The sequence below is a fragment of the Bombus vosnesenskii genome, unplaced genomic scaffold, assembly GCF_011952255.1.
Source record: "Bombus vosnesenskii isolate JDL3184/JDL3185 unplaced genomic scaffold, Bvos_JDL3184-5_v1.1 scf7180000014824, whole genome shotgun sequence".
Taxonomy (NCBI): domain Eukaryota; kingdom Metazoa; phylum Arthropoda; class Insecta; order Hymenoptera; family Apidae; genus Bombus; species Bombus vosnesenskii.
Window position 1 is genome coordinate 74,442 of NW_022883669.1, and position 27,785 is coordinate 102,226.

A 27,785-nucleotide genomic window follows, 5' to 3' on the forward strand; every position below is an offset into this window, starting at 1 on the left:
ATCGGTATGGTTATCAGTCCATTCAGGTACCTTTGACGTTGAAAACATACACATACACACATGCGCGCTCGCTCGCTCGCTCATTCGCGCGCGCGCGCGCGCGCAATCACATTCCCTTGCACACGTAGGCATGCACGCATAAACTTCACATGACACGCGCGTGCGCGCGCACGCAACGGAGGGGCAGAGGGAATGAACTCATTTTACCCCTTCCTTTAACCGAACCTCCTCCCAATGGTCCAATCAGAACTTCAAAACATTATATTCATCAACGTCTGTTTTTGTTCTATCGAATTTTCGAGATTCACTTCTTGTTTAGGTGTGAGATATATAGTGACGAAGTAAAGTATCGGTCGTGCTCGATCACGAACAACGAAAAATAATCAAACGGGCAAAACGAATGCCCGGTCAAGTCATTTCCAAATTTAAATGCAATCTTTGTATCATATATGTACATACTGAAAAATTAAACTACATTTATATCTTTCTATATCTTGTATATATAAGTATTTGTAACGTTGAAGAACAGAAAAGAATATGTAATAAAGAGGAAAGTTAAAAGTGTAACAAACAAACAAATAAACAGAAAATTGTTACGACGCTCGTTCTATCCTTCCTTTTTTCAGAATCAACATTTTTCTGCTGTTTGTTCAAGCAGGTATCTAGTATAGTAAGACTCATTAATTGCACAGAGTTATTGACACAGTCCAGCAAATTAAGCTTTAGCGAGAATGGCGGAAACGGCCGCCATTGTAATTGCAAGACAATCAAATGTTACACAAATGCGAACTTAGAATCAGTATCTGCATGAAAGTTCCAGTTCCCTCACTTTTTGGGCAATCTTTTATGAAATCAGTAAAATTTAAATCATTCGCATCCATTTCATTCAGTCATTCGTAATTTATTTACAAATCATTCGTGAATCCTTCTTTAACATAGTCGCAAAGCCAAAATTATCAAACTATTTACACAATCATCTGGCCTGCGATAAATTTCCTTTCGAAACTTGTATGATTTCGATTTATGTTTTAATTAGTCCCAATCAACAAAACTAACGGATAATTGAATTTACAAAAACGAAATCCTATCACTTATCAAATGCGAGAAAAGAATATAAATAAAAATTGAAGTCTTCATAGTTTCCATTCTATCATGATAAAAGAAAACGTTTAATAGATATCTAACACATTTTTGTCATAAAAATAAATCATGTCCAGGAACTGCACTAACATTGTACTATAATACTCAAACGATATTTAACTCCGGTTATTTTCTAGATGTTAATACCATTTTACTACTACGATATTGTCTAACTTTTAGCTTTGGGAGGGAATCCGAAAGGTCTAACAATGAATTTAATTACGAAATATAGAGCGATATAAAAATAAAGACGTATATAAATATAGTATACGTATTATGTGGTGCTGGAAAGCTGGCATGCTCTGATGCTTCCAAAGCTTTTAGATTCTTGGCAGCATTAGTAGTATTTTAGATCGTTTGGTGAAGTCTATTCTACACCAACGTTTTGAAGTTTGTCGCGTTGCATACGTGCTAAATATATGTCATTTGAATAGATGTTAAATAAAACACTAGTCAATAACGAAAATTCGTGTAGCCTGCCTTTGTGACTGCGCGTCATGACTAATCCAATCGCATTGCATCGCGCATTTCTTCTGCGCATCAACGTTCTAGCAATACGCAATATGAGCACACGATAATCTCGAATCCATAAATAACAACTTTTCTGAGAATGTCTACGCTAACCACATCCTAAATTAAATTATTTTATTTTTGTGTTTGCAAATATCATCAGCATGATAGAGAGCATTATTATATAACTCAAAATAATTTGATCAAGGCCGATAAGAATAACACAAATTTTAAAAGTTTCATCATTTTTGCAACGAAAATGATATCTAATTGTCCATTCATTCAAAGTGTAAAAGAACTTAAAATATTTTTAGTATAAATAATTGAAGAATATATATAGTAGATTTAACCCATGTATAGAGCAATTAATGAGTCTCTATTATACAATATAAAGTACTAGGTATGCTATTAATAATAGATTAATATTGTTACAATTTTTCTATGCCTTTTAATCGATGTCACTAAATATTATTTAGCACTTAAAATATCTTCTATTTTATATATATAATAACTGGAAAGAGAACTAATATTACACAATATGTTACTAGACTAAAAATCACGCATAAATACTACCGTATCGTTTGCTGAATTTAAACTGAAATAGATAGAAGAATAATATTGTCTGTCTGAAAAAAGTATTGAGACAGTGTAGTAAGTAAGTTATCATTGAAAAATTGTCTCAGATTGTCAAGTTACCAACTATAGATTCTATAGATAAAACTATAGATAGATAGTAAAAGAAAAACTCAAAATTTGTAAAATAGAAATTTTGCGTCACTGTATAATTGGAAATACCATTCACTCGAAAATTCGAAGTCATTCTGAAAACTTTAATTAGGATTTCAGCTTTCTTAAATGCTTTTCTTTTTTGTCTCTTAATATTAACCAATGGGAAGTGGCATATTCTTCTCCTCAGTATCGTTCATTTTGCAGAGGGGAGTGAGAAAGAGAAGAGAGAAAGACAAAGACACACACAGATAGGCAGACAACAGACAAAGATAGCTAGAGAAAAACATCGAATTACCATATTCGTTATAACTCTATAATTAGTAAATGGTAAAGAGACACGCTGGACATTGGCACGACGGGTGGCATTTAGATTTAATATATGTAGAATAAAATTTACGTTATTGCGATAACATTTGGTATCGTTTTTGTTGTCGTCGCAAGAACTCGGACCCCGATTTATCATCCGATTAAAAGTTTGTGGGCGTTTTACGATAGAGAATCGATTTTTAGCTAAAATAACGATCTCCGAATATCTCATAGAAGATCACGATATCTGCCAATACACTTCTTAGCTAGTGAAGCTATTGATTCAAATTTTTTATAACCATAGTTTTATTACAATATTATTCATATAATCTCGACTTACTCGTTGGAATAACAATATACAAATAAAAGCAAATTACTAATCGTATTACTATCGTTAATTTTGTGGCAACAATAACCAAATTTTCTATATTGATAATTGTTGCCATGTGAAGGAAAAATTCACTAAAAATTCGATTCTATATCACCGTTGCTAATGGAAGAGGTATGTATAGCCCAAAGCATCGACGTGGATCCTCGCTTATTAATTTCTTTAAGAGGTAACGTTCCTCCTCCCTTTTTTTTTTCTTTTTTTCTATATTTTTTCTTTTCATTCATATCTTATTCATTCTTTCTGCTTGTTTTTGTTTTGATTAGATTGGTACAGTCTACGTTTGATACGCATGGCAGTCTCGATTAGAGGAAACTGTTCAGAGCAAAAAAGTGGAACACTCGTGAGACCATTGATCATAATTTACTTTCTTACACGCGCATCCTTAAGAAAGTGTTGGCGACGCCATTATCTAGATTAGCCAATGTATCATTTTTTCAAAGCTAATGGCTGCGGTGTTGTATGCGCGTACCCTTTTAACTTTCCTACTGTTTTCTGTGCTCCGATCCTCAAAATATGTAACAGGAGCTAGAATTTATACTATTTTTTCATAAAATTACCTACACAACGATGTTTTAATATACGATATATTGGATACGCACCATTTGCAAATTATAAATTATTTTGATCAAAATGAACTTGTAACACGCGTCAATATTGAGAAAAATGAAATATAAATTATTGCTATACTCAAATGTGAAAAAATATGAAAATAGAGTAATTTATATTCATAAAAATTTTCTTTTGCATGTATCATATAATTTATGTATTCATAATGCAATGAATATATCGGGCATGTACGCAACATTGAACATATTAAAACACCGAAGAGTGTAGCATAACAAAGATCAACTTAAATATCTTCAACATACTACTATATATATTGTTCTGAATAAACAGGATATTCGATTGAAACGTTAATGAGAACACGACCTGAATGGGAAGAATACTAATTCAGTAATTGAAAGATCATGAAAAACCTGCCTATCAGAGATGGGTGCGCACTATGTATACACATACGCGCATATTATATCAGATGAAATTAATATTATTTTAAGATATGAAAATACCAAAATACCAAAATGAACTGCGACAGAAGCAATATCGTAACGTCAATACTAATTTAGTATTACGTCGTACGTACGTACTTAATGTGCAGTACGCGCGATATAATAACAGCATTCTCTCGTGCCTATTATTAAATGTAGTCGGCATTACACCAAACAATTAATAAAGCACGGCGCACGCCAAAAGCCTTGAAATTCATGATATACCCTCCCTTGCCCCCATTATCCCCGAATCCCAAATTGAAAAATCTTCTGTTGAAAAAATCAAATCAGATCCTTGTTGCTGCCGAAATTATACACGGCACTGATTTAAGTAACTTCATCGCGAGAACCGGCCCATCTGACAATGCGGAATATAATTGACGTATCGTGAAGTAGAAGGCTTGGTCGTCGCACGAGTGATACCGCTCCTCCGTGCGGCACTCTACATCGACTCACCTCCCAGAAGGTCTCCGGGTAAGTACGAGTTCAGAGAACTGGGCGTAGCACGTTGTTGATCATTGCTGTCGATGCCAGCGCTGCTCCAAAGAGAATTGCTACTCGGTGGAGCGCCCCATAATTGGCTGGAACTACCGCCCCATGTGTCTGGTGGTGGACCAGTTTTGTTCGATGGTCGCAAGCCCCAACCTGCTCCTGTAGTAGCTCCAGCTTGTTGTTGACCTCCATGACTAAGTTGTTGCAACAAGCTGTGCACCTCGGTATCGGCTGGAGATTCTGCGAAAATTGTTGTGTTGCCCAGGACGCAATTGTTCAGAGCACCTTGTGCCTGTAAACATCATTAAACATTTCTCTTATTAATTTCAACTTTTGATAATTTCATGGTAGTAGATTTGTGATTTTTTAATCATTGTTTTATATAATATCTAAATGATAAAAATTGTACATTACATTCGTGTATATAATATATATGTATATATGTAAACAAGTAAGATTTATACAATAGGATTTATTAAGTAAATCTACTAATTACTTGGGAAGAGTGCATATTCATTTACAAAAAACTGGAAACGGAAATGAACATGAAAATTGTGCACAAAAATTTGTAAATATATTCAGAATTTCAAAATCACGTAAAAAGTTACATAAGGACACATTTATACGATCTTCAATATACAAACTTCCTGGAGCACCTAACATTAATACAGTCCCAGTGCATAAAAGCTTTAGATTTTTAGTCTATAGATATATACCATGAATCATATATACAAATAAAAATATAGTAGGTAATACTCAACTCAATTAATTATTGGGTGGTTAACCTAAGTTTAATTTTTTACGGTCTAAATTATACTACGCTGTATTTTTTAGATCTGAATCAACAGAATCAACTATACTTCAAGATTATTCATACATAAGAAGTAAATTTTACAATAAGTGAGAGTCTAATATATTTAAATACTTTTAGTTAAAGTCACAGATGTTGAACTGTAAAAGGATATAAGACTGCTAAAGGTTAATGCAATTAATGCAATAACAAAAATATGTAAAAGACACTAAACCTTAATAGCCTCATCTCTTGATGAATATTTGGTTAAAGCAATTCCATGATTAAGGTATAATCGGAAGTCTTGAACAGGACCGTGTTGCATGCAGAGGGTTTTCAAAGTAGAACCATCGATTTGAGGCGTCAGATTCTTAAGTAGTAACCAGGTAGAAACCCAGGCAGCATTTGTGCTCGATTGAAAGCCCCAGGAACTGGATCTGCTGACGGTGCCAAAACCTGCCCAGCCATTGCTCGTATTTCCCGTAGTTTTGCTGCTCAAGCCTGGTGGAGGGCCACGAACCTTACTCATTGGTGCTCCCCAGAGCTCTGAAGTAACCGCAGTCGGCGGTGGAGCAGATTCACCCCAAGTGTTCTTCGAGCTGTAAATTATATTTTGTATAATTAAGATAGTTGAATAAAAACATTAAGTAGTTAGTTAACGAATCATATTAAATTAAAATTTAAAATATTAAATTATAATAAAGAAAGTAATAAAAATAAAGAATATATACGGTAGGTAAAGTATTAAAATTTTAAAGCAATATTTACCTAGTAAATGCGTTTGGAGTAGTAGCAGGTGGATTGAACGTCCAAGTAGAATTACTTAAACTTGGTATTGATGTATCAGGATTGGTAGGTTGTTGTGGTGGCGGCGAAGTCTTACTACTTGAAGAAAAAATGGCATCTGGATCTTTGATCGTTGCTAAAGAAAGCGGTGAACGAACGATAGAGCCTGGAGTAATGCTTGGATCATCCTCGATGCTCTTCATCTGGGTACCCTAAAATGAAATTAAATATAGGTGGACCCGAATAAACGTCATACGTAAGAATTTTTCGTTTTTCTGTTACTCATACAAAATCTGAATTACTAAATATAATTAACAGAAAAGAGAAATTCAAATATCCTAAATCAATTTTTATTACAATAATGAATACAATTTAAAAGAAAATGAAAAATTATTTTATTAAATTTTATTAGAATACTAATATATATTACTTAATCTATATATAGATAATACATATCTAATCTGTATTCTTTACGACAAATTAAAAAAACCCTTCATTGTTTTACTATTTTTAAGAGGTCATTTCTTATTTTGGAATTTGATTACCAGCGCGTACTCTGTTTAACCCCTTTCGACGTCAGGCACTGCGAGACAAAAATTTCGTCATACAACCAAATTTCATGACAGGAATTCTACGATTAACAAACAAATTTATTTTCTATTAACGTAAATGAAACAATACCTTAATAATGTTTCATTATTTTAACTTGTACAACATAAAATCTGAAGAAGATCTGTATAATTTGTATCATTTTGTGTAAACGGCATTCTATTCTTTTCATTTTTCTGCATAAATATATTTTAAATACAATTATTTCAAAGAAATCAAATGTTTCAATAATATCTTAAACTTGCGTCATAAACAATCGATTCAAAATATTGAATAAGATTTTTTATACTGAAAAAGGTTTTCTTCACATAGGAAGTACGATATTGGAAATGGATTACCTTCCATGGCTTGCCAGGTTCAAATTCAGGTACAAGATCGGTGAAAGCAGCAGCACCAGCAGCTGCACCAGTTGGCTGCCAATCCTTTCCATCAGTGGAATCCGAGTTACCTGGATCTGGCCATCCACTCTCTCCAAGTCTGGTGGACCATGTACCATCTCCTTGACCCAACAAAGGATTCATGTTAGGACTACTGTGTGATCGTGTTAAACCAGCCGGTGTAGCTGCTGGCTTACTGGTTGTTCCTGGTGCTCTCGAGAACTCGTTCGAAACTAACTCTCCATCCTTGTCCAAAGAAGGTAACTTCCACTGATTCAGTCTTGACTGTTGCTGACTCTATAATAAAAAATTAATTTTCACATCACAAATCTAATTATTATTCTCATTGTTTCTTTCTAATACAACAAAAATGAATTATTTCGTTCATTTTTCACGAGAAAAAATTTAAAACATTGTATATAAATTTTTCTATGAAGTATATATAACTTCTTACAAAATAAAAAATGTACTTACAACAGGAGGTTCCTTATTCATTGTCAAATCTGTGAAACTATTTTGCAAAGCTGACATAGGATCATGTACTGAGCTCTTATAGTATTCTGAGCTTTGAGATGGTGGCACAGGGTGTTGCTGCTGCTGTTGTTGCTGCTGCTGCTGCTGTTGTTGCTTCATGTAAGTAGCTTGTTGCACAGCAATTTGGTTTTGAAGGTTTGCTATTTGCTGTTTTGTTTTTGTAATTTGTACACTGATCTGAAGAACAGATTGGCCATTGCCCTTCATTGTACTTTGCACAGAATGTTGTTGATGAAGCTGTTGTAAGACTTTGATTTGTTGTAATAGTTGGTTCAAAAGTATTAGAGTTTGAGGTGCAAGTGGTTGATTTAAAATTTGATGGTTTAAGTAACCTTCCTGGACGGCTAGCTGAATCTGTTGTACTAACATACGCAGTTGTTGAGTACTGGGTTGATTCTGAGGAGCTCTGGAAGCCTAGAATTGAAAAAAAAGAATAACTATTTGCTATAAATATAACAAATCTTAACAGACAAATTTTAAATAATTATCTGAATATCTATCAACTAGCAATACTAACAACATTTACCTGATTGAAAGGTGGTTGAGGTGCATTACTACTAGGTTGTTGTTGTTGTAATGGAACAGCAGTTTGTTGCTGTTGTTGTTGTAATTTCAATAAACTTGCACTAGCAACCGATCCTCCCACACTACCAGTTGCATTTCCACTTGGCACTCCAGCACCCTATAATTAACAATTAGTACACACAAACTGTCACTTCATATGCAATATTACAGTTAATTCTAAATTTCAGTATATAAATGTCACTTAAGATATAAACATACCGGTAAGTAATGTCCATAAACACACATATTTATATACACATTGCTTAACATTTGATACATTAAAAATAACATTAAGAGGTGAAAATTGATTAAGATTTGGAAAATGAGTTATACGACCATAGCATAAAATAGACCAATATGTAAGAATGTGCCAATCAAAAGTGTTTTATAATTACGAGAAAATTTACAATCAATGCAAATTTAAATGTGCAAAGCATTATGTTTATTGTGACATATAAAAACATGTTAATATTTAAGGAATAACATAAATACGCTTGATTGTGCTTTATTACAATCAAAGTAAAAAGAAGGAGTAAACTAGCATTCAAATAATAATATGAACTGCTTCGGTTCAGAAAATTATCAAATAACTACAATAGTTTTTACCGGAGGAAAAGACATTTGCTGTGCGACGTGATTAAATCTAGGATATGCTGGCGCAGTTGTAGCTTGATTTGTTGGATCATAAGTGGAGTGTGCGTCATGTCTTCTCCATTGGTCTAAAGGCCGCACTTGACTTAAAAGTTCCAAAGCTTCCTCTCTATTCATTTCACGAGTTCTCAATGCCAATTCAACATCCTCTTTCTATAATCAAAAAATAATCATTAAGTGCATTAATTAAAAGAAGGCATTTGCTTAATCAAAACATAAATATAAGAAATATATCTGTCAAATACAATAAATTAAACCAACAACAATGACTACATCGACAAGTATCGTATCACAATAAACATATTCAAAATTGTTAGATTTTACAATAATAAAATTATTATATCTATAATTATTATTGACAATATTAGAATGGATCACTATATTTCTAGTGTTTTAGTATCCTCAATTATATTTTGAAACATAAAATCTTAACTAATAGTTTTATTTAATAAATTTAAATAATTTATATGTACTTTGTATCCCATGTCACAAAGATATCTAAATTCCCTGCTATTCCATATAACTTCCTTTGTAAGAGTTGGTTTCGTAGGATGACCCCAACTAGGAGTAGGATCCATATCAGTATCAGCCCAGCTTCCAGTGGGCCCCATTGGTTTAGGTTTGTGCGCACTGGGTCCACCCCAAGTGCCAGGATTTAATTGAGCTTCGTTCCAGGTACTTGGTGTTTTTGGATCATCCCATGAACCTGTATCATGTGGTCCTTCAGCCCAACTACCATTTCGTCCACCAGCAGCACCAGGATGTCCCCACATTGGTCCACTAACATCTGGTTTCATTCCAGGTTGAGCTGGCATTCTATTCTGTGGCATGCCCGGAGGACACTGCATTCCTATAAGTTGTAAAAATGTAGTTTTATTAAATTCTTATAGTTCGCAAAAATGTTCCCAACTGCGAATAAAATTCAAAGAACATGAACAATATATATGACGGATTTCCATTAGAATTAGGGTTAGGGGCGTGAAACGAATCTTCATTTGAATTATACATTGTCGTTATGCAATAGAGAAGACATTGACTAGTGCAAATATGATTATTACAGGACTTGACAAGTAACCGTGATACTTAGATACTCGAAGAGCTAATGACAATGATCCTAGGTTCAATAACGAATCCCTGGTCAACGGGATGTGCTTTCTTCCAAAGCCCAAATCGTACTCGACTTGCTTGGCTACGGTGGAAGTATAACTAAACTAACTCTGTGTTAAAACGTGGAATATCCTCGGGGGAACAGACGCTAAGTAACTCGCTAATACGACCTCACGAGAGAATAAATTTCCGTCGCGATGATGCTACAGAGGAAAACTATGATGGGGTGTATCTAAGGACACGAGATCATCGGATTCGTCGAGGATAGCCTTCGTTCAGAAAGTGAGGGAAATTGACATTGCTGTTAATTGGTCAATTTCTATGTTGGTGGCTAGAAAAGGATGCTAGCCGTCCTTGAGGGAATGTTGCTAGCGGGAACTTTAGGTAACTAGATCTTAATGTTTATAACGGCCCTCAAGCTAACTGAACATGTACTGTGGAGATGCGTCGGCATCTGGTGACCATCATACCCGAAGAATAGGGTCTGCGTATAGCGAGCCACGAGACAGAAACTGTTGGAATGTTTACTGTCGCGTGCCGCTATAAATATTTCTTTTAAGGAGAGCTATAGAATTACTCCATACTTTTGTTAGACAAAGCGTTCATTCCGTCACCGCGTCTACGTTCAGCGACTGGTTGTCGCCTCGAGCCTAAGCTCATTATCACAGATCTCGAACAAATACAATCGGATCGAATAACGACAATTGTTTAATTACGCCTATGATAGAATCTAGATTACGGAGTTAAGAGATTTTCCCGAAGTTCCAAAGGGAAGGCTCCGATGTCCTTTCATCTCCGATATATATATATATAAAAAAAAGAAAGAAAGAAAACAAACAAACCTCCTCTCCCTATATTTGGCGTTGGAAGATCCTTCCAATGAGAAACTTTGCTACCAGGTATGGTCCTTTGATTAACTGCAGGATTTCCCCATAAACTTGTGCCATCGTCATAGTTTGGGACATTTCTTCTTTGTGTTGGTGGAGAAGGTTCTTCCCAACCTGATGGTTTCCCTGGCATAATATCCTTTGGTGGTGGTGCAGCCCACTGATTTATATTAGAAGGATTTAACATCTTTGTTGGAGGGCCTGAAGGATGTTGATGTCCCATTTGGTGATGTGGTGGACCTGGTGGTTGACCCCACATTGCATCCGCGTTGGCACCGTTTAACCTTCCAGAAATCCCGCGGGGATCCCCACGCATGTCTGCCATCCTAGGATCACGAGCCATTGGATCCATCACACGTATGTGTTCTCGAGGATCCAAAGACATTCTGTGGTCACGGGGATCTCGCATCTCTCTAGGATCAACAGAACGGAGATCTCTAGGATCTCGATGATCGATCCTTGGATCACCCCAGTTGGATCCTATAAAATACGTCATTCGTAATTTATTTTAGAATGAGATCTTCAATAACATGAAAAGTTTTAGTTAGAAGGTTTTTATTTTCGATTAACTTTCTGAATATTGAAAAAATCTTAATATATTCTTAAAAAATTGACCATATAATAAAACACATAAATAACCAGAATTTAAAGTATAATGCTTTTTTAATATTGTACAAATTGCAATCAAATAATAATCTTTTTTGTAATCATATTTCGATTTGCAAATTTTAATGTCCAAAACAGGAAATGGTGGAAAAGGAAAAGTATTTCAATATGATAATAATTACCTCCCCACATACCAGTTTGGTTACTGGTACCAGTCGTCCATTGGCCAGCTGCAGAATTTGGTTGGGAAGATGTGGGGGCACCAGTCCACATATTAGATGTATCTGCAGCTTCATCATCTTCACCCCAAGTTCCACCAATGTTTGTTGCTGGTGTATGACCCCAAGGTGTTTTAGCTTGCTGCTGAGGTGGAGGTTGACCACCATTTCTGAGATTAGCTTCCCATAAATCTGTGCCATTGTTTACCGGTGTCTTCCAGATTGGAACTCCATCTTTTGACATACTAGGTTCTGGAGATGTTGGGACATCCCAGTTTGTGTCCTGATTCACATTCTGCTATAACAGAAATGCAAAATTCGATGTTAGTATGGTACAGTACTCAAATATAAAATATAAGTGTACAAAATGATCAAAGAAAGATTTATGCCTACAATAATACCTTATATGATAGCAGAGATACTCACACAACCCCAACCATCTTGACTAAAAAGTGCTTCCCTCACTGTATTTAACTGTTCTAATTGTTGCTTTGTTGAAGGATTATTGTTTGCAGGTGTATTACTACTGTTAACAGATCCCTGAGTCTGATTGTTTGACTGATTATTATTGTTACTGGAATTCGACTGTTGCTGCTGCTGTTGTTGTTGTTGGGCTGAAGTATTATTATTTTGAACAGAAGAGTTCTGACTTGATCCTCCAGGATTATTAGATTTTCCCTGTGACCATTGGTTGCTGTTTTGACCACCTTGATTTGTGCCACTTGATTGAGAAGTGGGTGGACCTGATTGTTGATTTGATTGTTGATTTGGATTGCTCACTTTATTCACGTTACCTAAGAAGTAATTATTCATCCAAACATATTCTGCTATGAAAATCATTCCATATATTCAATTTAATATTTAAACACAAATTTAAAATTACTTAAGAAAAGAACTTAACAAAACAAATACAAAATGCTTACCTGGGACATTTTGTCCACCTGGAGGTCCCTGATTTTGATTTGAATTTGGATTTCCAGCAACGGACCTATTTACACTGTTTCCAGTCCAATTACCAGGTGCTCCGCTACTTCCGGAAGGATTCCCAGAGTTTCCTCCCCAACCCGATTGATTGTTGTTGTTGTTATTTGTAGTACTAGTTTGTGTAGAGCCCCAATTTGTAGTTCCACCGCTATTCAATGAATTTTCACCCCCGCCAGCCAATCTCAAAATGCCAGGAATTCCCCACCTTTTCTTATACCCCAAATTGAATTCATCAAGATCGCAAATCTGTCCAAAAAGGAGCGTTAACACGTGCTTAAGATCAGTTCTGTGAGCTTGTAAGATGTCTTTGGAAACTCCAACGGACGCTGCTATGAGATTCCTTGCACAATGAATAAGGTAAGTTCGACTCACGCCATTTGCGTTGTCGACTTCCTTTCTCTTCGAGAAACTAGAAATTGGATAATTTCTTGAGGATATTTCTTCCACTGCAGTAGAAACAGTTAAATTTCCATTTGTGGTTCGCTTATCCTTTGAACCAGGAGCAGCATCTTTATATTTTTTAAACTGATTGCAATTATGTAAGTTTACTGCAATGGCATCATTCTTCATTGCTTCATTAGAATTCTCACTGTCAATGAACTGGGCAGTTTGATACGTCGAACTGGTCAGACTGAATTGCTTAGAATTTACCAGACTTTCTGTGAAAATGTTCTCAACATTAAATCCGATAGCTTGGAGTACTTTGAATAACGTCTCTTTAGATTGGTACAAATCACAGAGATTTTCTGAAGAAAATTTTCCATCGATCACACCAGTGAAAGCTTGGTACTTCAGCTTCGTTCGTTTAAGTAAACTAGAGCACGACAAACTAATAGAAACATCTCTTTCTATCAACTCGTGCGAATTTTGGCAATCGTAGTTTCTCTCAAAACCGCAAAAACAAAATACTCCTGTCTGAGTATAATGCTCGTCATTGAAATAGACAGCAGTTTGAGATCTGATCCTTTTTAGTTCGTTATCGTTAATCGTATTTTCACCAATGTTTCGGCATTGTATTTGTTCGTTAAAATTATCGAAACATTTCGAAGAATTATTTTCTTTTACTTCTCCTTCTGGAAGAGAATCATTGTGATATTCCGTTAAACAGTTTGATAAACTGCCATAAAATTTGTGAGGAGTGTGCATTTGGTCGGGCCATAATATCTCGAAGTAGTTCGGCCGAGATCCAGGTACACCGATTATTCGGGATGCAGATTGGCGTGTAAGCGTCATCGTAGGCTTGCAGGTAGTCATAGTAGGAATGTAGAGAGCGAACTCGTCTTGGTTCTCCCCCTTAACCCTAAACCTATCCCCTATAGTAGACTTAGAAAGAGACTTAACAAACTCAGGGCCAAGACGCGTATACGACCCTGAGTACCTATAGCTCGCGAAATAAGTGCCCGAAGGCTCGTTAGACTTAACATTATCCTGAAATGAAAGAGCACCAACAGTAATTGTTGCCACGTCACTAATACCATTAATTACCCAGGACAACATCTCCACCGTCTTTTCTTTTAAGTTCAAAATTAATATTTTTGAGGTTCTTAGTCTCATTGCAATCGCACCACCGTCCATTTCAACGCGGAGGAAATAATGGTTACTGGTTGAGCTGAGCAATATCACAGACTTGTAGTTATCGTTATTATTACTTAGGAGGCTAGAATTAGACTTAATATTATTGTATTTGCCCGGATGAAGGCAGGATCCTAGTAAGGAGTAATTGTCAAGAGAGTCGAGAGAAAAGTGGCCTGACGAGGGGCGATCAGACTTGGGTATCCTAACTAGGCTAGGTACCCCTTCATCGATTGCGCACTTATCTCCTGTTAATCTTAGATTTACGCTTATACTTAGTACCCTAATGTTTAGTACGCTAAAGCTAGTTAGAAGATGATTTTTTGTTGGGTGTTTTGTGGTTGACGACGCCACTGACTGGCAGGTCGAGCTTCGACTGGTCAAGATAAACTTGCCTAAAACACAAAATAATATTACCTTACCAACCAGCTCTTTGATATAATTAAAATGTTATATTAAAAAAATTTCTTAAATATTATAGTAACTACCAAAATATTCTATAATCAAATAGTTATTCATAATATTACAAATATCGAGTAGTATATATGTAAACATTAGGTAGCTCAATAGCTAGATACTAATTTAAAACTTTTAACGAAATATATATTAAATATATATAGGGTGTCTTGTTTACGTGGAAAAGTAGAATATCTCGCGAATATTAAAATTACCAAAAAAATGTTTTAATAAAAGTTGTTTGATTCGAAGGGGAATATCATATGATGCAAATTATTTTTTTTGCGGATAGAGTTAGTGGGGGAGATTTTAAGGTCGACTTCATTTTTTAAGATGGGACCATATATTTTTTCTATCTAGGATTCATCTTGGAATTTGCTATAAAAAAATATTAACCTATTTATGTCGAAAAACTATTAGTTTAACAGGTGTTTTAGCTCTAATTTGTAAAATTTAACGTATGAAGGACAAAGACAGACGTAAATACAGAAGTACCGCTTCGCATCTTCCCTTATCTTTCATATGTTAAATGACACATTAAAGCTAAAACATCTGCTAAACAGTGTAATTTCGACATAAATAAGTTAATACTTCTTTATACGAAATGCCGAGATGGATCGATTAATGTATTAAAACATATATAACTCTATTTTAAAAAATGAAGTTGATTTTAAAATCTCCTCTACTACTCTAACTACAAAAAAATAATTTGTGATACCGTTTCCAATTAAACGAAATAGCTTATATTAAACATATTATAATTTATTGCCATGGCGTAATAAATATTCTCTTTTAATATTGAAATATATTTATTTTAGTAATGTTAAATGAAAATAGTTATTTTCTTCGAAGAAACAGATGGTTTAATATTAAATCTTGAGAAGAGTGATTAAACTATAAAAAGACAATCTGTTGGTTCCGCTAAAGTTCCGATCTGTACCAAAATGGCTTCTTGTAACACTAGCGCCGCCTACTTCGCGTTAAAAAGACTTTAAGCAAGAGACATTAAATCGTTAAAGCAAAATGTTGTAGTAGTTATGTAAAAAATTTCATACTATTGATTACTTTTCTCATACTATCGATTCCGTATGACTTTATTGATAATGTTTTAATAGTATGTAGACATTAAAGTACAATTTACCGTAAAGCAATCTCAATTTTTTATCGACATACTTATGATAATTATCTTACAGACTTTTATACCTATCATTGAAATTTTGAATACAAAGAGCATTATGATTTCTATTAATTTTCCAAAATCATTCATTTATAACTTTAATGAAATCTTTCAAATTCTAAATAGTTCTTCTTTTTCATTATTTCTGCTACCTCATATATCTTGTATGTATATGTATGATCGATGGAAACGATATAGTGAGATTGTAAAATAGAGAAATAAAAGATGACACCACCTAATCTAGCCCCATCTAGAGTCTATTTCACAGATAGACACACCCAAAATTTCTTAAATCAATTTCTATCAATTCAATAATGTATCGAGAATTTCAGAATACAGGTTAAAATAAATTATAATCTCTTTTAGAATAAATTATAATTTTTCTTTTAAAATAAGGATAAATATTTTTTAATACAGTGAAAAAGGAACAGTAATTCTGAGAACTGAAGCCAGGCTCTAAGTCCCAGGTTCTCAACCTGTGGACGCAAAAAGTACCGGATCAGCCAAAATTCAGAATAAAATTTGAGGAGTCAATAACTTTAATTAATTTGGTTTAAGAATAAAAAATAAATTTGGCTTTTTTAATAGCTTATGCAACCAGTAGTACGAGACATAATACGAAATAGAAAGTGTTCGTAGAGGTTTACATTTATTAAACGAGGAGGACAATGCAGAATACTAATAGATTGATTACATCATCGTATTAAAACTACATCGTAAAAGGAAATACCTATTCATACTTTAATTATAATTTAAAACAGTTTCTTTAACCATAAATTATTTCAAACCCTGTAATCTGCATTATTTATTGCTGTATATTTAATTATTCATATTCATAACTGCTTAGAATTATTAAAAAAAGTTTCCATATGCAAAGTTTTAAAATTCTATTTATTAATACATTTAGATCAAATTGGGAACTTTCGCATTGTAAAGTTACTAAAACAAAGCACGAAGTTCATTGTTTAAATAGAATGAGTGTAATATTGTTCCAAAAATATGGAAAAATTAATTAAAACTGTATTAAAACAACAACTAATTAATTATAAATTAATATATAACTAACAAAGAGGTTTAAATTATCGCATTCATTGATCGCTATCATTGGATTCGAATCTCAACTTTCGTTGTTGAAACAATTCTGTCCTCCCAAAATTGTTCTAGCTTTTGACCTGGGATCACAGACGATATTCAAATACATCTGGTAAAAAGCATGTCCACTTTTTTAAGTTGTTTGCTTAGGAGTGACTTCTCAAGTAATAATTGCTTATCTGATAATTATTCCTTACTTAGAACAGATTTAGGAGAATAGAACCATTTCCATAACGGTAGCGATACGTTGACGGTCTATTCAACGCGATAAATTTAAATCCTTCTTTTAGTTATGTATTAGTTTGTAGTTTAATCTATTTTGTTGTATTTTCTTTTTGTTGTTGTTTTTCTTGTTCTTTCATCTTTTATTTCGTGCCTGTGCATGTGTATACGAACATCATACTGTGTAATAGTTATTTTTTAGTGACTTGTGTATATTCTCTGCATAGTAATATCTGTTTTAAATTATGTGGGCAAATTCATGGACTGAAATAACATTAATCCTTCCCGTTTGAAAATTTCATAGCGAGGTGGGCTTTGATATTTTCTTATGGATTCGTGAATAAGCAGGTTTAATGCTTAATCTGCGATTTTTCTTAGAAAATGCAGGATCGCTCACGACATCGAGAATGTCAATCTTCATCTCTACAATTTGCATGAGGTAAATCGCTACGCATGTATTGTTATGTTTGTATTACTAGTATAAAATAGAGAATATATTATTGTAAGAAAGAAGCTTCTTTCTATAAAAAATAAGAGATCATACTTTTTAAATGGCATCGTACATTTGTTTGCCTTCACCCGTATATTTAACCAAGAAATTTGATAACATATACTGCTGCATAAAATAGTGAAATACGGAAATGTACTTCACGATATACATATATATTACTGAATAAGATTACCCGATGCAATTGCATATACTTCGTTTCCATTTTATAAATTTAATTATTTTATTTTTATTTATGTTTTAAAAAGGAATTTTTATATGTCATAATATTTAATGTATACGTTCATATAAGCTATTATAAAAATATATATTTACCAGTTTGGTTCGACAGGACGGTTAAAAAGTCATTGGCGGCGGTATTTTCGTGATGGCTATTAGGTTTGGCCATCATGTTGTTTATGAACTCGATATCACAGTACCTATCATTCTCTGATTCTCTTCCCTCCCCAACCCTTATCGGACTGCTTTTCCCTAATACTACTACATCCCCCTGAAATCAAAAGTAACATTATCATAAAAATGCTTGCTTCTATTAATCAGTCTAAAATTTTATGTGCTAAAATTTTTATCAATCATATACTTAAATCAACAAGAGTTGTTCATCAGAATACAAATAAAACCTATTTTACTTTTTAAATATAAAATTAAAACTACTTTTATTCAATTACAAATATTTGACAATTCATTGCGAATTAAACATAAATATTAAAACACCTTTTTTATTTCTGTTCACAGTATAGTATTCTTTTTTTCTTCATTCGCTCCACTGACCCTTGATTGTTCTTTTCATATTATGTATCACTTTTTGTTATAAACTAAATTGATTTAATCAGTATATAAAGGTTGAAAAGTGATAAACGAAGAAGACACTAATAAAAGCTTCTTTTATTTATAGCAATTACACAATATATGCTTATGTATGTAAGAAATGTACATTAAAACTACTTGAAAATTTCACACTTCTCAGAAGTAAAATACCCAATGAAAATGTAATATAGCCAACTAATGTAGCAAGATTCTAAAAATTTTTTCGAAATCACTTTAGATAATTTGTGAAATATAAACGTAATTCTAGCAATGTAAGTATAATAAGAGTAAAAGTATTTAAAATTCTGTAAAACCCATTGCATTTCTTTGTGGATAATAAAATAAATATATACTACTACTACTACTACTATAAATAAAATTCTAATTTTTTAAAGTGGAAAATATGTTTATGCTTTCATAATCATCCAAGACACGATGAACATGATAATACGCGGTTATGTGACATTGAAACAACCTTCAACAGTGAGATTTTATCTCTGAAACATTATTCACATGTATATAATGTTAATATACCTTAAATAATGTCTGAAGAGGATTTATGATTATGATATATCTAGATAACAAATTGTGAATAATTGAATTTCAGTGTGACGTAAAAATTTATTGTGTTTGCGATGCAAGTAAACAATACTTCATACGTAATATTTGCTGTATAATAAGGTTAGGTATACATATAATTTCAATTTGTTAGACTCTTTAATATTACAACGAAAATGATGAAACTATTTTAACTTTAGAATGTTCACACAAAATCACAGAAGCTGCTTCCTACAAATGTTTCTATAAGTTATTATAAATGTTAACATTACGCAACATGATTATGCGCAAATTTCGCACAATATTTTAATGACGAGAAAGGTTTCAATTGCAGGCGCATTTTCTACATAAAAAAGCTTTGCAAGTGAACATAGCAAAAAATAATATTTTAACAAAAATACTGTATTTCAATATAAGTATTGATTATTCTAAAAAATATATCCAACTTTAAATGCAAATACGATGTAACTTGGAACATATTAAAAAATCTAATTGAAAATTGTCCTATGTATATTGTCCATTGCGAAAAATGATCTTCAAATAATGCACGTTAATTTTTATTAACATAAAATTCTGCATATGGGGACTGAATCTAAAATAATAAATAAATATTCTTTTTACTGACAGGCATATTTATGTTTAAGAGGTGAATATTGATTTTTAATTTAAAACGAGAAAGGAATTATTTCACATTTTTTTATATTATGTATACATAGTGTTTAAATTTGTGTTTTTATGTTTTAAGTAAATTAGATTGTATAATGTAATTTAGTAAACTTTGCCATTCATTTATGTACTCGTATAAAAATTTAAAAATAGTATGTATTTCACATATTACATATTTTTTAGTATTTTGATTAAAATAAATATATATTTTTTAGAATCTTTTTTGTTATACATACAAGTTACTATGTGATAAAAAGAAAAAACACATCAAAAATTCACTTTACAATATATTTCAAAACTGGTGTCAAAAAATATTAAAAAATTAAAATAGAGCTATTAAAAACTACAGAACTTATACTTACCATGGAATTTTGTACGAAGGCATTTGTTTCTGTAGAAATCTCATGTGAACTAGAATTGTGTGGAAACATTGGGCTCAGTTCTTCTTTGGCAGGCAATGCATAGAAACCAAGATCTAAGAAATAATTTTTTATGAATTTATTATTATTTATTATGAATCATAATATTAATGTTTAAATTAAAGAAAATTTTCAGTTATTAATTTTATTAAACCAATAATCTGTTTATTATTCCACATTGTAATAGTAATGAGTCTTGGATTCTACATGAGAAATTTAATTGTCTACAATTTAACATTATTGATGTGCAATAGGTATTACTTTATTATGATATAATGCAAAATGAAAAAATATATTGCGAGTACTGAATAGTAAATGAAAAGATAGTTGTAACAATGTGAATGTATCAGTCTCTTTTAATTAATTTATTAAATTATGAATACTACAAACTGAAGTACAAACCTTGTAGACTATCACTATCAGTGTGCTCCTAGCTCCATGCCAGTGGAGATCTGTAATAACATAATATTATTTTACTTTAAACAAATATAATTATCAAATATAATTACTTTAAACAAATATAAATCTTTGAGCGCTAGTAAAAATTGTTTGTTTCTAAGTTTATTTTTTAATTCTCTGTACGAGTAAATATACTTTTCTAAACTATTAAGTACATAACTATATAGTACATGTTTTTAATTGCATCATATACAATATAATTGCTAATGTTTACTATGAATGAAGCAGATATAATAGTTAAGATTGCCTTTCCCTATTTCTTGCGAATATAAATTTTTTACTGCCTTATTACGCTATGAAACTATTAGTAGCAATCATTAATTTTTTCAATGTTTACTCCAAGTGACAATAATACATATCACATATTTCGTGTAATACCTGACTATAACTCTATAATTGTTAGATATACATTATTGACAGTAAACTAGAAGCTTTGCAAAAATACTAATGTTTCTATTTTATGACTACATTTCTCTCATTATAATAAATGCAAATATTTTCTATGTACTATAAATTTATCAATGAGCAAGGGAAATACTGCAAAGTAATTTTACTACTGAAATGTTGTAAATACACGTTGAACATCAAAACGAAAATCGTCGTTTCGATCGATTTCCCCGTTTCACCAATAGACATATAAGCCCTGGATACACTCTCAAAACGCACAACTTACCAAATCTGTGCGTAATATAAGGTTAGATAACAAGTAGACGTACAAAATGAAGACGTAATTTGTACATTTCACGAATAATTACTACAGGCATATGTTATATATGTATCCACAAATACACATTCGAAATACAAAATATTCTACGCATTAAATATGGAAAAAAAATGTTTTTAACTTGCTGAAACTCGTACGCATCTATGTAAAATACTAGTGCATTTATAGATATTTCTAGCAATATAGGCACCATGTATTGTTCACAAGTACGTATAGATTCACGTAACATGTACGTGCATGTATACATGCATATATATGTATATATATATATATGTATATATATATACATGTACATTGCACGCTGTATGTGCATGTGATTGCGCGCGCGCACACACGCCCCTATGTGTGCAGTATATACAACAATTACATGTTCTTACGTGCATATACGTAAAACTATACATATGGATGCATATGCATATGTATATCAATGTATATAATCATCCGTATGCATATATATATACGCGTGCCGTATATTTATCATTATACGCACCATTTATACGTAATACCGTAATACCATAAATATATTCACACGTATGTGATTTGTGTATGTGTATTGATAAAAGAACGTAAAATGTAAAATGTGAAGGATGGAGAACACAGGAGAGAAATTAGCTACCCTTTCCTAAGATATCACAGGGAATTAAGTATCGTAACATTAGATAGAATGTTCGAGAATGAATGAAATTCAAGAACTTACTTTTTAGATTCGGTGCCCGAAGAAGATTTCAGTCTAGTGGAAGATATTTCGTTGGCGCACGAAACGGGCAGAGCGAGTACCGCTCCGCTGGTGGGCTATTCCCGCGAGTGGCGCTACTCCCCCGGATTTGGAGAGCTCGGTGTTGCTGATGCGCGCACCGAGACCCGATTCATAGTTGTACATGTGAAAAGACCCTTTCACATTTCAGAATGATCAGTAAACAGATTACTACTCGATATAAATAATATTCGATGCTATATAGTTAGTTTTAGTAGGATATAAAATAATTAATTCAACTGCAATTTATAGCTGAATTGATGGCCAAATACGCTATATTTTACAAAAATATATGTATTACAAAACAGAGATTATATCTAAATTTTGGAATATTCTTTTGCTATTTATTGAAACATTTTAATAATGTCAATAATAACACATTGGATTCATAAACAGTTATAATAAAAAATTTGAAATAATCATATTTCATTAATGTAACTTTTATATGTATATATAATTTTATAAGAAAAGAAATAATTTTGAAACTTAGAGAAATTTTTATGATACAATTAAAATGATTTTTTCTTTCTCGTTTCTTCGTTCAGATACTCGTTTGATGGAATAAAAGTTAATGAAAAATAATAAAATATGCAAAACAATGAAAATTAAAAATGATATTCGTATTAAAATGTATTATATCAATAATGAATAGAGAAGCTTCGATTAGATAAGGATAACTCATACATATTAACTTTCATATACTTCTTGATTAAAAGAAAAATTATATTGAAACCTATAAAGATAAATATTTTTCCGTAACATATGTTTTATTTTCTTAGATAATTATACCTATATAAGCAATGCGAATTTTATTTTTTGTTAAAATACATTAAAAAAGTTAAAAACATCGAATTAATAACATCCGATATTTGCAAAGTATATTTTTAATAAAATACTCAAATAGAAAAGAAGAAAAATACGCTTATGCTACCTTATACCTATACCTTTTTCATCGTCTTTTAATAAAATCATTTATAACAAGATTAGGTAATACGTTTTCAATCGTTATTTCGCAGATGATTACGAAATGATGCAGAAATCTGATCAAAGAAGAAATGTACCAAGATAAGATTATAGAATTTTAATTACGTAATTAAGAACATTGACATTAGTAATGTTACATAAAATATAACGTTGCAGAAATTTCATACTTTATGAATTATTAAATTTCGTTAAAATTTGTTCACGAATAACTAAATGTGATTTACGCGCAAATATACAATTAAATATAGGTTAAATGTTTTGGAATACTTTAATTTTATTTAAGTTTATTTTTTTATATTTATTATTTTGTGATAATGTAGCCAATATTTATACGCGAATCATTTATGTTATATTAGACAAAATAATATTATACTAGTAAAATGCTTTTTATAAAATCATAAATTATCGAAGAAGCAAACTGTTTTGTTTATAGAGTAAAAGGCAACATTTTTTCTCAAGGTTGTTTCTTTTAAAATCTCAAATTTATTCTCACACGGTTTTAATATTTTTAAATTATATCATTATTACCTGACCTTGAAAAAATGAATATATCCTGTTATAAAAAAGATACATATTTGCACAATTATATCACTTTTATGTCATCTCGTATTACAAACATCGGTAACCTTGAAACTCAAAGGCGTGACTTTGAGAACAAAATTTTATATATCAGAAATTTCGATTTTTCCAACCAAAATGATTTTATTTTTGATATTTTATGGTACTATGAAAATGCTATGAGAATGAGCAAATACTTTAACCATTGATGTTAAAGGAAATATTCTGCATGTAATCCAATTGCACAGTTATGCAAAGTTACATGGCGCTATCATCTAAAACTTGTAACAATTTTATGATCTATATAGGACCCTTCACTTTAATTTTATGTAAAACATTACACAAATTATGAAATAACTATAGGGAATAATAAAAATTCATCATACTACCACATGCCTATAGGTAAGATTTGGAAATTATCGACCCGTTAAAGGTGATACTCTACCTACGTAGATATATGTACACGTACAATCTTTACCTACAGAGTGTACTAATATCTATGCGTGTACAACGCGTGCTATTCTCTTGAGCGCACGTCTGCCCTTTTACTGCGACAACTTTCTCACTATTATAATTTACTATTACAGTTTTATTTATTTGCATTCATACATTTATTGTATTTATACACTCCTTACCTTCTCATACCTCTTGGAAACAAAAGTATAACAACCCTTCTTACTCACGCACATATGTACGCACACGTATATGCATATAATGAAATGTTAATTATGCTTATTTCTAACATTTATAGAATAGATATATTTTTCTATTTTTTAAACATACTTTATAATCTTTATCACATTCTGAACTACATAATATGATATTAATTTATTTCCAAAATAACAAAACTAATTTCGTATTAAATATTTATCGATTAAAAAATCATTGCTAATGTCTAGATACAAAAGGCAAAATGTCTTTCCAATTGAATATTTTTTTATCATAATGCTAGTACATAATATGTACTTAGATTGCATACACGTGAGCAAATTTATAACGTAACAATTGCTTACTTCCGGTAGTATGGCTGTCATTTGAAATCAGAGAACGCAAGAGTAGAAAGTGGAGGAAGTGTTCTTTTCGATTCGCTCCTTTTTCATTCTATAGTAAAAAGCGTTGTTAGCATTATGAAATAAAACGAAATTTTATTTTTTAATTAATAGTAATATAATAAAAGTAGAGTAAAATAAAACGAATTATTACTGTATAGAAAATAAGAAAGAGAAATTTAATAAACTAATTTTAATATAGAATTGAATGAATTACATTATCCATTTTTGTGCCACTGCTTTTACAAAATTTTTTAGGGGATTTACTTATATTTTAATACAAATAGACACTAATTTGATGAAAGGTTATGAAACTTACATTGCATGACTATAAGATATTAAATATTCCCATTCTAATCATTTTAACTTTATTATTAATGTAAATATTGTTTGGTTTAAATATAAACATTGTGGATATATTAATTTAACTTGAAGCTTCTAAAACTGTTTTTTAATATTATGAAAAAAAGGTTACTACTCATAAAAAATAGAAACAGAATTTTCTGAAATAGACTTTTTATCAAACTTCTACTATTTGCCAATGCTATCTAATAATTCAATGAAATATATACAATGTAAATTAATTTGTAGGAAACAATTCTGGAAATTTTGTATTTAAAAATAATTACTATGGCAAAACTTGTTTTTATGAGAAGCTTCTATCTTTCAATGCTTGATGTTAAATAAGTAAGTAATAAATTTTATCAAAATTGGATAAGGAAAATTACTTCAAAATTTATTCAACTATATTATATTATAAATTTCTAAATTTAAATTTGATATTTATCTTCTTCTTCTCCCTTGTATCAGTTTCATACAAAATGCAATGTGTTTCATAGAATAATCATTTTATTTCACATAAGAAAAGGTTATGTTAACATTTACATACAAAGCTTTATATCTTAAAATAAGCAATTCTTACAATTATGATGTTTACAATATAATTATAATTTTAAGAATAAAAGGAAAAAAAAGATTGTAAGATTTTTTGTAGTTATGTTTGTATTAACTTATTATATTTTAAAAATATATTCAATACTACATTATCTAAAGATAATAAGTTATAGATATATTTTCTTTATCTTATCTATAAGTATAAACAATTGGTAAATGTTCTTTATTATGGTGTATTATATACAAGAAGATTATTTGGCAATCATCAAATGCACTTACTTATCAAATAATTTTTGGACTTATTCAATGTATATGGTACAAGAGATAATCAAGAAAGGCAAACGATTAAATTCAAATTGTATATTCTATGATAAAATTAGTATAGTTATATGCTATCAATATATCTAATATAATTATAACTGTGATTTTTTAATAGAAAGAAAGACTAAAGAATTTACAACATTTTTCATTTCAATTTTTAGTTACAAACAAATCAAATATATTAAAAACAAGTAATTATTTGTCTAAAAATTTGTTCCACAATTTTCATTTATTTGTATACAAAGAATCACTCATATTTTGGAATATAATGAAAATATGTGTCAATCTAATTGAATCAACTTTAAAATGCAAATTTTTTAAATATTATGGATCAATTCAACAAATTTGCCTTTTTATATAAAATCACTCCCTCCTTAATTGTACTACTATGTATATAATATATACATATATGAAAATACTATAGTATCTAACAGACAAACAAATGTTGAATGATATTATTGTGCAAAATGTTTTGTGCTTTAATATTTTATATTTAAATAAATAGGTCAATGGAAATATACAATCATATGATAAAAACACAGAAATACATTAATGGTATATTCTAACAATAACATTCTAATAAGCACTGACTATTTACAATTTATATTTTGATAACTTCATATAAGCATATATTGCAACTTCATAAATGTGTTATTTTTCTAATATGTTTTCTAGTAACAAAAGGTTAAAATTCGTTTATTCTTTTAACAATAAGAAAATGTATCTATCAACTGTTTCGTAATATTTATATTTGTAAATAAAGTATTAACGACTTTAATTCGGTGAAAAATAAAATGTGTTTCTCTCTTTTCCTCAACTTTATCAAAAATACTACTTCAAAATAAAAAAACTTTACGTCTGAAGTATTATAAGGTTATATTTATATATACATATACACAGTATATATACGTATATTATATATAATAATAATAAAATGTAACTTACCAGAGCATATATCAATCATAGAAAGTTCTTAAAATTAGATTGATCACAACACTTTCTTCACACGCTTTCAAAAGCACATTTCGTTGTGAGCACAATAGTTATTTTACCGAAAATACATCTCCATCGCTAGGCACGGAGTCTTGAAAACTGTACTGTTTTGTGAGCCACGTCATACAATACAGATTGAAACTTTCAACGAATATTTTCTCTTAGATAAGAACGACATCTTGCAAAGAAGAAGCAACAATAATATACTTGGCGGATAATTTAAATAAAATTTGCGTTAACTGCGCAAAATGTAATATAAATTACTTTTAAATACTTTTTAAATACAATTAAATCCCCATTTTTTTCGCATGTTAATTTTCCAACTTTACAGTCTTGTTGTGATATCATGCTGTTGAAGAAATCTCTGCAGAATTCTCTACATGTTTCTTTGCTCTCGTTGTATGTTTACCATTTTATTTCGTATTGAATATTAGAACTAAGAAAATGTTTTAAATAGTAAAATCAAAATATATAGTATAATAACTTCCTAAACACGTAGAACGCACTATTCTAGAACTTTAAAACATTCTTTTTGTATTTCAAAACACACCGACTTGTTAAAAAAGAAATAGTTTTATCATTAGCAATTCGTAATAAAATTAATTAATTAATAACTAATTAATTAATAATTAAAATAAGATGTTTATAAAACATAAACACATTTTCGTTTTTGTTATTCTTTTATTTTTAATATTATTATTCGATTTATATATTCATAACATATCAGTTTTTAAAAGAATTAGTTCTTTTTAATCATTTTAATTACAATAAATATAATAATTATAATAATATATTTATGTGTAAACATATAATCATAAAATATACGCATAAAAACAAGTTATATA

At 30.9% G+C, this 27,785-nt stretch overlaps 1 protein-coding gene across 8 annotated transcripts; it reads right to left on the reverse strand.

The window, feature by feature from the left end:
• Positions 1 to 2,408: 2,408 nt before the first annotated feature.
• On the reverse strand, positions 2,409 to 27,491 carry LOC117240663 (protein Gawky). 8 transcript variants are annotated; one of them, XM_033506697.1, is made up of 18 exons: positions 26,893 to 27,488; positions 22,085 to 22,278; positions 20,607 to 20,656; positions 20,148 to 20,260; positions 18,070 to 18,244; positions 12,667 to 14,694; positions 12,170 to 12,537; positions 11,708 to 12,041; positions 10,875 to 11,399; positions 9,399 to 9,775; positions 8,881 to 9,078; positions 8,237 to 8,392; positions 7,651 to 8,124; positions 7,374 to 7,473; positions 7,138 to 7,298; positions 6,173 to 6,402; positions 5,640 to 6,003; positions 2,409 to 4,906 (listed from the first exon to the last, which is right to left on the reverse strand). In XM_033506697.1, exons 4-18 carry the CDS (start codon positions 20,214 to 20,216, stop codon positions 4,565 to 4,567), a joined length of 5,901 nt encoding a protein of 1,966 aa, XP_033362588.1. In that variant the 5' UTR covers positions 20,217 to 20,260; positions 20,607 to 20,656; positions 22,085 to 22,278; positions 26,893 to 27,488; the 3' UTR covers positions 2,409 to 4,564. The 8 variants fall into 8 exon arrangements, with proteins under 8 accessions (XP_033362588.1, XP_033362587.1, XP_033362584.1 ...); XM_033506696.1 differs by having other exon boundaries at positions 7,138 to 7,473; positions 12,170 to 12,486; positions 26,893 to 27,489; XM_033506693.1 differs by having other exon boundaries at positions 7,138 to 7,473; positions 11,708 to 12,038.
• Positions 27,492 to 27,785: the final 294 nt, after the last annotated feature.